The 12,722-nt window shown below is 43.3% G+C and overlaps 1 protein-coding gene across 1 annotated transcript; it reads left to right on the top strand.

Annotated features, from left to right (window-relative positions):
- The first annotated feature begins 3,778 nt into the window (after positions 1-3,778).
- pax9 (paired box 9) lies at positions 3,779-12,497 on the top strand. The gene is given in 8 exon segments (XM_071498934.1): positions 3,779-3,782; positions 4,394-4,441; positions 4,444-4,494; positions 4,497-4,573; positions 4,575-4,691; positions 4,693-5,008; positions 7,214-7,353; positions 11,397-12,497. Coding segments are annotated over 8 exon segments (1,008 nt in total). The 3' UTR covers positions 11,652-12,497.
- The last annotated feature ends 225 nt before the right edge of the window (positions 12,498-12,722 follow it).

The raw sequence follows: 12,722 nt of genomic DNA on the forward strand, positions 1-12,722 counted from the left end.
CTGTCTGACGCACTGGTTAAATCGCATCAATTTAGTGACATTATCAAACAAGTTTAACTAGGTCATTTTAATAATTGGAGCAGGTTTATAAATTGTCACACAGCTGAATGGTGTTGGGAGGTGGCCCAACACGCAGAGAGAAAGGACAACAAATGCAAGTAGGTGCGAATATGAAATTATTTACAAAATGTGCCTCAAGCATTAAATGATAGATAGTCGGGACAGAGACATGATCATGGAAGGCGCTGCTTGGCAGATTTTTTTGCACATAAAGCGTAAAAGCGCCAGACACACAGCAGGGCTGTGAAACAGTGCAGTGTTCAGTCATCCGCCTGCAGCTTTTAACAACAAAATCCATGTTGTGTTCTGCAGGACGTCGCCAAAAACGCATTCTGAATACAAAATGTCATGTTTCATTACTTTATGTAAGTGCAGCTTCGTCTTTTGCAGATATGAATAGCGGACAACGGTATTGGTCAAACTGTGAGAGCTTCAGCATATTCACAGGCCGCAGTGTCACACAGCAGATAATGTGCAGGAGGATCAGCCTGCAGCCATCCATCTGTAAACCCAGAGAGCCAGCATGAGATGACTGAGGAGATAAGTCAGCCCCCTGTCTCCTGGAGACAACCTCTGTTCGAGCTGTGAGTCCGTCGTTACACAATTTGTCTGACAAGCGATGCGTTTCCTTCACACACGGTTTGAACAATTCAATTCGACATGGACGATTCTGGGCTCATGAACAGTACAGGCATGTGACAGCCATGTAGAGCCCGCAAATCGTGTGTGGAGGCCTGTTAGCATTGGCGTGGCGTTCACGGACGCAAGGAAAATATAGGGGAAAAAAAGGAAAAAAAAAAAAGAAAAGGATTTCAGCCGAATAAAAACCTGTAGCTCTGATACTCAGTTATTAGAGATTTCTTATACATTTAGGCTGCACATAAAAAAACACCGCTTATGGTAAACACTGCATCTTGACGGAATAATGACAAACATATGAGGCTTCTTCAACCCCCCCCCCCCCCCCCCATAAAGTAGGCCTATATTAAAAAGTGAATAATAATAATAATAATAATAATAATAATAATAATAATAATAATAATGATAATAATAATAATTATTATTATAAATTATTTACATCGCCATCATCATCCTAAATTAACAGAAATCGTAGTTTAGTTTTGACACATAATAATAATAACAATAACAATAATAAATAATAATCGTTGTGATCGGATGAGGCGCAATTATTTCCCGACTGTGATAATCACATAATTGGACTGAATTTTCAACGATGATTTCAAGAACCTGGAATCATTTATTTCACCCAGAGATTTAATGTTGATAATTCCCAGTTGTTGCGTGATGTCATTAATCAGATAAAGCCCCCCCGCTGCGCCTGCAGCGTCACATGTCCTCAGGTCGGACCATCCATTAGGCCCGAATCACAGAAACAGGAGGAAGGTGCACGTCCGCTCAGTCTGCAGAGAGGCTGAAGATGGAGCAGTTTGCGGGGACCTTTGATCCCTCGCTGCTGACCTTTTGTTATTTCAGCCACCGGAGGCACCTCAGTGGAAACAAGTTGAGCACGTTTCCCCACGGTAAACATTATCCTTGACGCATTAGCGGCCTGGGAGCCGGGCAGGGTGGGCAGGTGGAGGCACAAGCAGTGACACGGTGCTGAATTTTAAAAAAAAATGACTCGACTAAGACCCCCATGTCGGTCGTCTTATGGCAAATAACCCTTCGTGTAAACAAAACAGACGGGTCTATTGAGGAGGCGTAAATGAACGCTGACTGACTGGTAATAGTGTTAAGACGCGCACTGTAATGTGCGCAGTTTCAGAGAGGTACGCCATCCTGAAGAGGTGGGGAAACTAAATAAAATATAGAAACAGTGGGTTTAATCTGCAGCATCCAGCCCACAGAGCCGAGCGTGCTGAAACAAACACTGAGAAACACTTTGTGTACATGTCAGCCCCTCACACCAGCCTCGGTGTTTAGTGTCAGCAGAGCTTTTCAACAATATTTCTAATTGCACGGCTGCATGGGAGCAGCCGTTTGATGTTTACATGCACGGTGATCCCTTTGGTTTGTTCAGAGATGAAGGTCAGTCATGCGCCGTGGCCTTTTTGTAAAATATGACACGAGAAAACCCAGAGCAAATGGGGAGAGAGTGGAGGCGCAAAGTTATGGTGTGTGTTTGTTTCTCGGGTCGGGAAGCAACAAATCTTCCTTACTGCTTGCAAGTGGGGGTTTCTGTAATGAAACATGTGTGTGCATGTGTGCAGAGGTAGTAAAGGTGGAAATAATCCCTTTTAAAGATATTTTTCTTTCATGGGTAATTATGTGAAGGTTAAAACATAAAGGGTAATTTCTTTATCATACAAAGGCTCTAAAAACCTGCATATCCTTAACGCTCGCTGTGCGTAATTGGCAAAAATAAGGCAACATTTGGCCTCTACAGCGCAAAGCTTTAATGCAAATCAAATGGACATCAAAAGATAGGAAGGATTACTGAGTTAAAACAAGACATCTATGTGTAGTGTTCTCACACATTCAACACAATCAGATAATATTTTGCCTAAATTAAAATTGGCACAATAGATAAATCTATTGGTGGCGTATCTATTTATTTTCAAACTACAGTGACCAGAAAGATGCTTTCCACAGGTTAAACGTGTTTACCTAGTGATCGCCTCATTCTCAGCAGAGCATCGTCCAGGGAAGGACTTTGTTTCTGCCGAGTTTTACATAGTGTAGCACTCGGTACTTGATGCGTAAAGGAGAGTAAAAACATGGGCGGTAAATATGAAAAGTGTAATAATCCTGTAGTGCATGGACATACAATTTACAAACACCACCCGGCCAATTACATTTCTCAAAACCAATCATTCATTTCCTCCCATTTCCTTAATGATGCCATTTAAAAGGTTGAGATGAAGGGTGGTGTAGTGGAGCGTAAAGCCACTCAAAGTCAGGTTTTTCTACTTTTTTGTTTTCATAGTAGAAGTGGGTACTTGCTTTATTTTGAAAGGGTTAATCCTTGTTATAAAAACACGAGCGTAAATACAATTAATAACAGCTAAACGCTGGTTCAAGTGCACGACCTTATGCGTCTTCCTGACAATATTAATATTTTTCAGATGATATTTCCTTGTGATTGTCACCCCCTGAAGCTTTTTTTTATTATTATTATTTTTTATCTTATTTTATTTTGTGCGCTTCTCTTTATTCAGTGCCGCATCTAAGTCTTAAAGTTAACGATCTAATCCAAAATCTTGATATTGCGTTATACTCACCCTGTCTGTTTCAATAACAAACGCATTCATGATGGTATATCCCCGGCTTCGCTTTCTGATGGGAGAGAGCGAAACGAGGAGGAGGACTTGGAGGGGGGGTGGGGGGGGTGGGGGGTGTGTGTGTGGGGGGGGGGGGGGGGGGGGGGGGGGGGGGATCTCAGTGGACTTGTCATGTCAAACTTTTGGACCAATGGCAAATCAGCTCTGTGCAATCTCGAACGTCCATTGAAAAGACGAGCCAATCAGCGGGAGAGAAGCGTTGGAAGTCCAGCCTCCTGATTTCAACAGATTGAAATGTAAGCCTGTCTCCAGCGCCGTCAGGAAACAGATCGAGAATTTTGTCCCTCTTTGTTCCTTATCGCACAAGAAGATTTTCTTGGACGCGGTTTCGGACAGTGGACACGCTGGACGCGGAGCAGGACCCACGCAGGAGGCACGAACCGGACGCCGTTATCTTCATTTGCGGGTTTAACACGATGGGTGAGTTCAGTGTTGGATCGGGGTTTTTTTTTTTTCTCTTACCAGGGATGCAGCGAATGGACCAACGTCCTGCGGCAAGTGGGGAAATATGGCGAGATATTGTCTGCCTGTGATGTTTTGACTGATCAGTGTCGCTGTTGCTCCAGAGGGAAGAAATCAGCAGACTGAATTATTACATGTGTCAGCCACACACGAGTCGCGCCACTGACTACTTGACATCCGTGTCAGTTCTAGCCTGTGAGCACGACAGCTATCAGTCAGCCTTCAGTTGCCACTTTTTTACCCAAACATCACACATAAACTCACAGGGATAGTTTTGTTTTGGACTGAACGGATTTTGGTGTATTCGGCTTTAGCGCTAAAAGATGCTCCTTTGCGTAAAGATGGTTTTTAAATCAACTGGTAAAACCAGATTAGAACATAGTTTAACATGGAACATATTTGCTCTATTTGACTGTATACAGTTACAATTTATTTATATAAAATGTAGGACTGTAGGATTAAAGAAGTGTTTTAAACCGGGCTAATAGAAATCTGTGTTGGGCCTCGGTTTGGTTACCTAATAGCTGTCTCACTGTTCTGGTTTTGTGTGTGTTTGTTTTTAACACCAGAGCCAGCCTTCGGTGAGGTAAACCAACTCGGCGGTGTTTTCGTGAACGGCAGCCGCTCCCAAACGCCATCCGGCTCAGGATCGTGGAGCTGGCCCAGCTCGGATTCGACCCTGTGACATTAGCAGGCAGCTGCGTGTCTCCCACGGCTGCGTCAGCAAGATCCTGGCCCGCTACAACGAGGACCGGCTCAATCCTCCCGGGGGCCATCGGAGGCAGCAAGCCGCGGGTCACCACACCCACCGTGGTCAAGCACATACGGACATACAAGCAGAGAGACCCGGGGATTTTTGCCTGGGAGAATCCGGGACAGGCTACTCGCCGACGGGGTTTGTGATAAGTTCAACCTCCCCTCCGTCAGCTCCATCAGTCGGATCCTCCGCAACAAGATCGGGAATCTGTCCCAGCAGAGCCAGTACGAGTCGGGCAAGCAGCCGCCTCACCCACCGCCGCAACCAACATTACCATACAACCACTTATACTCATACCCGACGTCCAAAGTGCCCACTCCCCCTGGCATGCCCACCCTACCCGGACACATGGCCATGCACAGGATATGGCCTTCCTCGCACTCTGTAACAGATATTCTGGGGATACGGTCTATTACAGAGCAACAAAGTAAGCATGGCTGCATGGAGGGCGGTTACATTTGTTTATTGCACTGCATTTATCCAACTTTTGAAGGGGTTTTACGCGCAAGAGTGCGAATGGGTGTGTGTTTGTGAGAAAGAGGCGACATTTATTTTTTATTTTTCTTCCCCCCCTTTTGAGTTACTCTAATTGTTTTTTATGGGCCTCCAAAAGTAGGCTAAAACTCGCAGGCCTCTGTGGGGAGAGAGCTTAAATGCCATTTGACCTGCGTGCTGCAGCCCCGGTCTCACCAAATGCCACAGCACAGCCACGGCAGGCGAAAAATGTCCTCAAACGTGACATCACGCAGGCCTGCTGATATTGATTTGAAAGTGAGGCGGGCCGGTTCAGAAACAGATGGTGCTGCTCGCAGTAATCATTAAGAGGCGGATGTGGAATATTAGAGGGACAGCGGAGGGGAGAGAGGCGGTGGGATGAAGTGCGTGGAGTGTGCTGAAGGTTCGCCATGACTCGGAGCCAGACGTTTGTGTTCAGAGGCCGCGTATTCTGCAGGTTTAGCCGTGATCCAGGCCCTGAAGGAGACAGCTCGCCCTCAGACACGTCTCCCTGCTGCGTGTGTTGTGTTGTTGTGTTTTTGTCGTATGTGTGCGTGTGTGTGTGTGTGTGTGTGTGTGTTGTCACGTGTAGGTAGGGCCCTGATAACTTTGGCTTGAACTCCACAAGACCACAACTGTTTTGGAAACAGTGAAACAGGATCCGGCATAAATCAGTGTTGAATGGTCGGCGCGGTGTTGTGAGAAGGGATTTTCTGAGAGATTGTTTTGCAGAGGCAAGGGGGGGGGGGGGGGGGGGGGATAGCTGTCAGTCCACTGCAAGTAGTCCTGCTGTCAGGATCCAGGGCTTCCATGCAGAAACACGCCCCGGCTCCTCTCCACATCCCACCGCCATGCGAAAACTTAACTCGGCAATCTAAACAAGACAAATGTGAGGCAGGTACCGACGAGAAATCACAAGGGGAGGAATGTGTTCTGAAAGGCTGCCTTTATAAACAATTTACGCATTTCCAAATGATTAGCAGATGTTTGTGGCAGGTTTTTGAATGCTGCGTTAAAGTTTTTAAGTAGACTCGGTGACGTGAGAGCTCATTTTCACCAAAGTGATTTCATCAGTCAGATTTTTTTTTTTTTTTTTACAAAATACATTTGGAATTTATTGAAGATGGCAGAGGGGATTAGAAAAATTAAGACAATATGTGCAGGCTTAATATTAAAAAAACTATCAGTGATTTTCCCGTATGTGTCTTGACGCGCTTCGGGCACACACACACACACACACACACTGCAGGCCACAGAGAAGAAAATGCTGCGGATTAACCCAAGACCATACATCCAAAACTACACCTTCAGTGTGAACAAAACGCAGATTTAAAAAAAAAAAAAAAAAAAAAAAGCTCCTTACCGAGTTCTAGCTTTGGTGGGCTTCGGTGTAAACGCTGTGGATCGTCTATGGTAGATTATCCATCACGCACAAAGCAGGGAGACGGTGAAAGTAAATCTAATTTGTCCCCGACAGGAAGACGTTCTGGTGGGCCACCAGAGAGTCGCCTTACTTATAACCATCTTCATGTGGGCCTCGATCCGACCTCCAGGACGAGGCAAAAACATCTCGTCTCATTCAGTCTAAACTGATTTTCTCGAAGGCAAGTGAGAAAATATGACGTTTAATTTCACTTTTTCTCATTCGTCAATGTTCTCAGTCAAAATCCTTCACCGAAAAATGCGAGGCCTGATCAGGTTCAGTGATTAATGGTGGACGAGAATGACTGAAACAGCAGGAACTCGCTCAGACTTATATTTTAAGAAGATATTATCTCACTCGCAGGCAATTAGAAAGAAAAATAATCCAAATCAAGTGTCAGTGTCAGAATATATTAACCTTGGATTAGATACTAAAACTAATATTTTTCTTTGGGAACAGAACAAACTTTACGCACACGCAAGCCCGCATGACATATGAGCTATTTGTGCGTGAAATGACAAATGAGCGAGCTTTAGTGCAAAATGTCACAGGGTTTATTATGTCTCATGCAACCTGGCTAATCTGGGCCTGATGTTTGCATGAGAAGCAGCGGCCTGTGTGGGTCTTTTTTTTTTTTTTTTCTCCCGCTCATCTTAAAAACCCCTCTCTGACTGTCCTCTCTCTCTGTTCTCTCTTTCTCTTTTGCCCCCCCAGTTAGTGACAGTCCATCCTTTCCCAGCGCCAAACTAGAAGAATGGAGCGCTATAAACAGGAGTAATTTCCCACCAGCAAGCTCTCCACTAGTCAATGGCGTGGATAAACCGCATTTAGAACCTGAAGCAAAATACACACAGGTAAAAAAAATGGACACCTCTCATTTTATTTTTTTGTAACCTCAAAAGTAAAAAAAAAAAAAAAGTCTATCCAGACTTCTGCCATCAGGCTATTCATCTAATAGCAGTCTATTTCTTTTTTTTTTTTTAATAACATTTTAATAATTATGTGGCCTGGAAATTTCCCCTTTCACAGCATTAATGCGCTCCTTCTGTTGGCTATAGCTGGTAATAGGTGCATTTTTTAAAAATAATCTCTTATTACTTTTTATTCTGGCTTTACAAGGTGCACTTCCTCTAGGTCCTGGTGCATTGTCAGTGTTTTTATGAATCATTGCAGTGTGAATTATGTCGTAATTAGCAGGTTAAAGGGATCTGGAGAGCCTAGTTAGTCTCTCAGGTTTTGTTTTCCAGCTTGTTGGGCAGCCTGCTCAACACAGAGGAACAAGTCAGCGAATGTATATGCAGGCCCAGTCTGTTTTCGTTTTCGAATTATTCTAGTATTTTAAATGCTGTGGTCCATGTCAGGTTTGAGCCAAGACATTGAACTGCAAAGAAGGAAGGTTGACCACTGCACAGTTTCTCTTCTTCTTTTTTTTCCTTTTTTTTTTAAAGGAAAAAAATACAGTGGTTCAATAATATTTTGTTTCAAACTATTGTCGTGTAGGCTTAAACCTTCGCGACATAAATTAGACTATTTTCACCAAGTTGTTAAAGTCGACAGAAAAGACATGAAGTAAACCTTTTTTTTTTTTTACAAAATAAACTAGGATCCAGAAAAATAGACCCATCCACGAAGATTTCACACACTCACGTTGATTAATTTTTTTTTAAAATCCTAATATTAAAATTTGAGGACTCATCCTACGTCTAAATCATAAATGTAATTTATTTTATTATTTTTTTTAAATTTGACTGTACTTTTCTATCCAAAACTAATTGTGGTAGCTTATCTAAACGCCCCATTACAGGCTTTTATTTTTGGTTTTCTAAAGTAGGTAACAAATGAAGGGCCATGATGACAGCATGTCTGCGCGCATGCGTGCTTGTTTTTGTCCTCTCTTATTTTGACAGGGCGTGCGATTCACATTACAGACCAAAAAAAAAAAATAAATTGCCGCATAATTTATTTTGCCACTCTATCACGGTGGACTGTTCATGCTCATTACGCGGAGAGCAGGGCCGATGCTCTGAGATTAGGGAGCGTTCAAAGCGGACACAGCAACTGTCTGAGCGGTTAGCCAGTCAGCTATACAAAAACAGAAGTGAGCCATTAAATGCAGAAAATAACAAGTCTATAAATTACAGAGTTTATTGCATGAAAAACAAAGAATGGTGAAGGAAGTACTGTTCCACCAAAAAGGCTGGAGATTAGCCGTGCCTGTGTCACTCAGACTGTGCAGGGATCTGGTGCAGCCCGTTAAGACCTGATGTTAAATAGAGGTTTGATTTGTGTCTGAGAGACAGAGACAGTAAAAGAGAGAGATGTCATGTCATGCAGTGATCGCGTTAAAATATCACGGAGGCTGAAAGGAGCATTAGTTTTCAAACCACAATTCATTCGCTTCCAACATTTTAAAGAAAGATTTCATGCCCCCCCCCCCCCCCCCCCCCCCCCCGACATTTTTCTTAAAGCAATAGATCTAATTTTTAATATTTTCCCCAAGGATGGCTGTCAGTGCAAAGTGAATTCAAATGGGACACTACAACTTTTCTTCAAGTGTCAGAGGGGCCTGAATCACATGCACTCAGTCTGTGTAAGGCCAAAGGCTGCGGTTGGTAACATGTGGCCCATAGGCGCTGCTCAGAGGGCAGGGCGGCCAGATGCACCCATGGGACTCTTTTTGGTTTTTTTTTTGTTTGTTTTCTTTTTTTTTTTTTTTTTTTTTTTTTTTTTGAAGAAAAAGAACACAAAGGGGCGGGGGTAAGAATTAGAAGAAGAAGAAGCGCTTCATTAAAAACTAAATGTAAGTCACAAGCCCAGTGCAGGCGGCGGCTCGGAGCTGAATCCGTCAATGTTTCGGGAAAAGATTGAAACAGCCAGTAACACGTTGCTTCCACCACCTCGCGTGTATCTGATGTCGCTCATGATTGGTCCTCGCTGTGATTGATGCGCGTTTTAATATTCGAAGGTTTATTTGAGATGAATAATTAGAAGCGGAGCGTGAAAATGTGAATCAGTTTGAGGTGTAATTATTTGGATGAATGGCGTCAGTGTTTTTATTAGTCATTATTCAATTCTGGTTTCACAGACATTCAAAAAGGCATCAACACACACTCGCAAATATTATTATTATCATTATTATTTTAGAGGCTATTATACCTTCAGATAAACAAATAACGCACCTAAACTAATTTATTAGAAAATATTAGAAGCTTTCAGACCATTCTACAGTACATGATATTTTTTAGGTTATGTTAGATACTGTACGTTTTCTTAAATAAATCACATCTTTAAATTCTAAGATAGAGGCACAGCAGCCTACACAGAGGTACATTCACCTAGATAATGGCTGGTGGAGGAGGTGCACACAAAATAACAGGTACTTCTAAACAAACCATGGAATCTATCACAGGAGCACTGCCATAAATACACCCTTTGTAAAGCTTCTACATTTTGTTGACTCTGTGTCAGACAGGTGTTGATCCAAGTCTGGGGTGATTTCTGAGGCTGTAGTTAGTGGTGTTGTTGTAGTCGTGCATTGCATTAGACTCAAAGGTGTTTCCTGTTATTTTGTATACTTGTATGTACTTCAGAGCCGTATGTGTGTGTACAGTAGGTATGTATATATTTCCACATTTGTATGTGCTCTGTTTGTGTGTGTGTGTGTGTGTGTGTGTGTATACTGTAGGTGGATGTGTTACAGATTGTGCTTTTTTATTATTGGAGGACATGACAGTCTCTTCGTAAAAATGTTGAATTTGCACCGAGTGTTTTAAATGGAAAAAAAGGCAACATTATTTTAAACACAGCTGAAAGCCTGTGTAGCATTTTCTGAAATAAGCTGCAGTGTCATGAGCCAAGGGAAGACACACAAGCACCCACATACACCCACAGACATGTGCAGACAAAACCAGTTTTCTCTCTATGGTTTTGTTTAATAATCAACACAAATGTCAGTTCAGAGTGAAATTGTTTGCATTAATTTTTTTCTGAAAAATAGCCTGTCTCTGCCCGTCGAGCTCTTCTATGAAAGTAAGTCAGAAGAATAGAAAAGATCCCAATTCTAGAAATAATTCTCAGTAGTCGCAGACCACCCAGGAACAGAAATTCGGCCTCCCTGTTGAAATGCTTTGGTGAATTCCTCAAGTTAAGTCCTGTCGCTGTGCCAGAGAAGCAAAGCCCATTCATGCTTCAAACTCTATGCTCGCCTCATTCTCTATCATATTTCCCTTCTTCCTGCCCTTTCACTCTCAATCTCTCATGACATCTGTTTTGTGGCGCCCCCCCAACCGCCCTGTCTCCCATCGTCTGGCGTGGTATATCAACGCCGCCGGAGAATTGTCCAGTTTTTGGGTAGAAAACAAGTCCCATATACGGACGGGCGGGACAATCATGCATGTATGGTTTTTATACATGCTTAATATGTTCCAGGGGCATGAGAGCGCATAATTGATCATTCATACTTTCATCAAAATTGGGAAAATGGGGGTTTTATGTGGTGGCTGTGAAGAATTTAAGTCTCTGCTGTTTATAATTCAACCGCCACTTTTCCTTTCACTTTCTTTACAGCTTGCCTCAGCTTTTTTCCATTACAACTCAGCTGCTTGTATGTGTGTGTGTGTTTGTGTCTACCTGGGTTGAGGTCACTAAATAACAGCTGTAATTTCAAGTCTTGCATCTCAATAATTTCTCCACTGACTATTTAAAAAGGCATTTGTAGCAACCCCCCCCCCCACCCCCCACCCCCCCCCCCAATTTCAAGGAAAACCAAATATTGAAAATGATTAACCATGATTTGTTTCAAGCAGGGAGTCCAGAAAACTAATCAGTTACTTTTCAGACCTTAAATACAGAGCTTCACCCACTAATCTTCTCCTTTTACTCTCTCTTTTGTTTCCAGACGCCGAATGGATTGCCCACAGTGAACAGCTATGTCACAGCGCCCAGCATCCCTCCCTACCACCCTCCCACCCAAGTGTCACCCTACATGGGGTACAGCGCCACCACGTCGGCCTATGTGACCGGACCCACATGGCAGCCGGCCAGTGGCAGTGCTCTATCTCCCCACAGCTGTGACATCGCCACCCCGCTGGCCTTCAAGAGCATGACAGCCAACCGTGACGCCATCCACCCGGTCACCGCTTCGGCGCTGTGAAGTCAGCCCCACTGACTGATGGGGAAAGAGAGAGGGTGGGGGAAGAAACAGGGAGGGAGGGGCGGGGAGGGAGAGGTGGTGGGGCAGTGAGAGAAGGTGAGGACAGTAGACACCAAGTCCGTCCCCTGTGGCTTCATTTCATTCTCACTGCCTCCTTTCTATGAAGGACTCGGCCCCAGGACCCATATATTGTGCCGCTGTGTATGTGACCCCCTCCCTGCCCCCCCCTCTCCTCCTGCTCCTGCTCCCTGCCATACACACTCAGACCAAAGACACATGAGGAATAAACCGTCTGTCAATTTTCACTACAGACTTGTCTGAAAGAACTTGCAGGACAGGTGTACTGAAGGACTAATGTATGACTGCCACTCCATCCAACCAACACAGTTTCTCTCGATTCTTTACTGCACACTTCTGCAGATGTCTTTGGGCAAAATGGGGTAATGTATAACTTCAAGAATAAGCAATCAAAGAAGAGGGAAAAAAAACTTTGCATTAGTGTTTCAGGGTGCTTATTAATTGCTATTGTTTTTTTTTTTATGTTTGTATGCTTTTTTTGTTGTTGGTGTTATGTTTTGATAAAAATAACTGTCCTATGGTGCATTGTTTTCCCACTTCTCTAAAAATGTAGCCTATGCAAGTGCTCCAGAGAGAAGTTTATTTATTAGATTAAGGTACGTTGAATGAAGTGCAATTAGCCTCACAGACAGCATGGGAATCTCCACGCACGTTTAGACAAAATTGGCATTGGTCTTATGTTGGAGTCTAGAGCAGTAACAATTGACAAATGTTGCACAATGAAATTGAATGTATCTTATTAAATTGTTTGGCTGTTTTTGGTCTTCATGAAGTTTGCCAGTTGTTTGGGAGGAAATCCTCAACACTTTTTATTTCAAGAACAGATCAGGTGTGTTGCAGCTAAAAATATTGACTTTCTTCTTTCTCTTTCATGCAGTGTAGCTATGCTAAATTCAGGGTATGGCAGCCTGCGGCCTGTTTTACATGGGCAGGAAACTGCTTTTCATAAAAAGAAAAAGTGTGCGTGCTCATACAAGGTGTGTATTTTCTATC

Source organism: Trachinotus anak, unplaced genomic scaffold, assembly GCF_046630095.1.
Source record: "Trachinotus anak isolate AG129_WGS33_773 ecotype Australia unplaced genomic scaffold, CSIRO_AGI_Tana_v1 ptg000015l, whole genome shotgun sequence".
NCBI lineage: Eukaryota > Metazoa > Chordata > Actinopteri > Carangiformes > Carangidae > Trachinotus > Trachinotus anak.